This window comes from Babylonia areolata, chromosome 10, assembly GCF_041734735.1.
Source record: "Babylonia areolata isolate BAREFJ2019XMU chromosome 10, ASM4173473v1, whole genome shotgun sequence".
Lineage (NCBI taxonomy): Eukaryota > Metazoa > Mollusca > Gastropoda > Neogastropoda > Buccinidae > Babylonia > Babylonia areolata.
Window position 1 is genome coordinate 26,140,524 of NC_134885.1, and position 2,500 is coordinate 26,143,023.

Genomic DNA, 2,500 nt, shown 5'->3' on the forward strand with positions numbered 1-2,500 from the left:
TACAACCACAAGCACACCACACAACACACAACACAACACACCACCACAACACACAAAACTCTTTGCGAACCACAGCTTCACTCACTCATGTTCTCTGTGAGTGGCTTGCTTGTTTCGGTTGGTATTGGTAGGACTGAAGTTGTGATTCAATGTGTTTGCAAAAGGAATCGATTTCATTGAGCTTCTGAATCTGTGTGTGTGTGTCTGTCTGTCTGTCTGTCTGTCTGTCTATGCGTGCGTGCATGCGTGCGTGCGTGCGTGTTTGTGTTTGTATGCTGTGTTGTTTGCTACGTGTTTATTTTATGTTTTGTTGTGTGTTATGTGCTGTGCTGTGTGTCATTTTGTGTGCTGTGTCGTGTGTTGGGTTCTGTTGTGTGTTGAATTGTGTGTTGTGTTGTGTGTTGTGTTTTGTGTGCTGTGTTGTGTGTTGTGTGCTGTGTTGTGTGTTTTGCTCTGTGTTGTGTTTTGTGCTGTGCTGTGTACTATGTTGTGTGTTGTGTGCTGTGTGCTGTGTTGTGCTGTGTGCTGTGTCGTGTGCGTGCGTGTATTGTGTTGTGTACGTGTGTGTGGGTGGGTGTGGGTGTTTGCGTCTGTGAGTGTATGCATGTATGTGAATGTGCGTGTATACATGTGTTTGTGTAATGCGTGTGTGTATGTCTTATGTGTGTCTGTCTCTGTCTGTGCGTGGGTGCGTGCGTGCATGCGTGTCGTGTGCCATGTCGCCGGCCCCAGACCTGCGAGGACATCGAGTGGAAGTTCGCCCGGGCCAAGCTGTGGATCTCGTTCATCGAGGAGGGCACCACCCTGCCCATCCCCTTCAACATCGTGCCCACCCCGAAGTCCATCCTCCGTCTGGCCGCCTCCAGCAAGCACGCCCTCATGGGCTGCTCGGTCAGTGGGTTGGGCTGGTTGGATAGGGTGTGTGTGTGTGTGTGTGTGTGTGTGTGTGTGTGTGTGTGTGTGCGTTTGTCCGTGTGTGTGTGTGTGTGTGTGTGTGTGTGTGTGTTTGTGTGTGTGTGAGGGAGGAGGGGGGGGGAGGTTGGTGGTGGTTCTTCCGCCCATTCCTACACGTTCATCATGTTCCTACTTCTTGTTTCACTGCTCTTTTTTTCTGTCTTTTTTTTTGGGGGGGGGGGGGGGGGGCGGCGGGGGGGGGGGTGAGGGGGGGGGCTTTTTTTTCTTTTTTCTTTTTTTTTTTTTTTTTTTAATTTTTTTTTTTCAATCATCTTTTGTCAGAATCCTTCGAAAGAATGCTATGTGAACTGTTAACTGTTAGTCTAAAATTCTTAGCCAAGGAATCATGGATCAAAGTAGCGGTAACTGACTGAGGCGCTGAAGCCAGCTGTGTCGGTCAAGATTTTAACCCCGGGGGAGACGGGCGCAATAGCCGAGTGGTTAAAGCGTTGGACTGTCAATCTGAGGGTCCCGGGTTCGAATCACGGTGACGGCGCCTGGTGGGTAAAGGGTGGAGATTTTTACGATCTCCCAGGTCAACATATGTGCAGACCTGCTAGTGCCTGAACCCCCTTCGTGTGTATATGCAAGCAGAACCTCAAATACGCACGTTAAAGATCCTGTAATCCATGTCAGCGTTCGGTGGGTTATGGAAACAAGAACATACCCAGCATGCACACCCCCGAAAACGGAGTATGGCTGCCTACATGGCGGGGTAAAAACGGTCATACACGTAAAAGCCCACTCGTGTGCATACGAGTGAACGCAGAAGAAGAAGAAGAACCCCGGGAGAGTTCTTCAGTCGCTTCACTAGCTGGAGTGGTCTACTTACTTTGATACTGCGATAGTTATAAAGGTCTTCTTTTCTTTTCTTTTCTTTTCTTTTTTCCCCTTTTTTTTTCTTTTTTTTTTAAACGAGCATAGGATTGGTGCTTTTCTCTGTATATCTCTCTTTAGTGACAGAATAATTAAGAAATGATTGTGGTCACTCCGTGGAAGGAAGGAAGGTGGGGGGTGGAGAGAGAAGAAAGAGAGAGAGAGAGACGCAGAGCCAGACTAGTTCAAGGGCGAGTATCCTACATTGGATAAAAGCAACTCTCAATTATTAAGAGTTGTTTCCCTTGGTTTCTCTTTCTCTTTTCACAATTCAGGCTCAACCAGATACGGAGCCGAACATGTCACTTCACTCACAATTATTGTAAATCTAAGTTGTGGTCTGTGCATTCGTCTATGGAGTATTGCTTTCGCTATTCTTATTGCATTGTATTAGACTGATGATTACATTTGGCATTTTATTTTATGTCATTTTATTTTTCCCCATTTGTATATTATCTCCCGTTTTGTTTCTTCGCTCTACCTGTTATTGTCAAGTTTCCTTGTTTCTCTGTGACTCAAAAGAGTTAATGGGAATAAACTCATTGTCCTTGTCATTCTCTCTCTCTCTCTCTCTCTCTCTCTCTGTGTGTGTGTGTGTCTGTGTTCGTGCACACGTGTGTGTGTGAGAGAGAGAGAAAGAGAGAGAAGAGAGAGAGAGAAAGTGTGTGAC

At 46.6% G+C, this 2,500-nt stretch overlaps 1 protein-coding gene across 1 annotated transcript in view; it reads left to right on the forward strand.

Moving 5' to 3' along the window:
- LOC143286320 (short transient receptor potential channel 6-like) overlaps positions 1-2,500 on the forward strand; it is a 235,553-nt gene that overhangs the window by 225,188 nt on the left and 7,865 nt on the right. Inside the window, exon 10 of the mRNA XM_076593860.1 lies at positions 733-891. Within this exon, the coding sequence (XP_076449975.1) occupies positions 733-891 (159 nt within the window). The remainder of the gene's footprint in view (positions 1-732; positions 892-2,500) is intronic.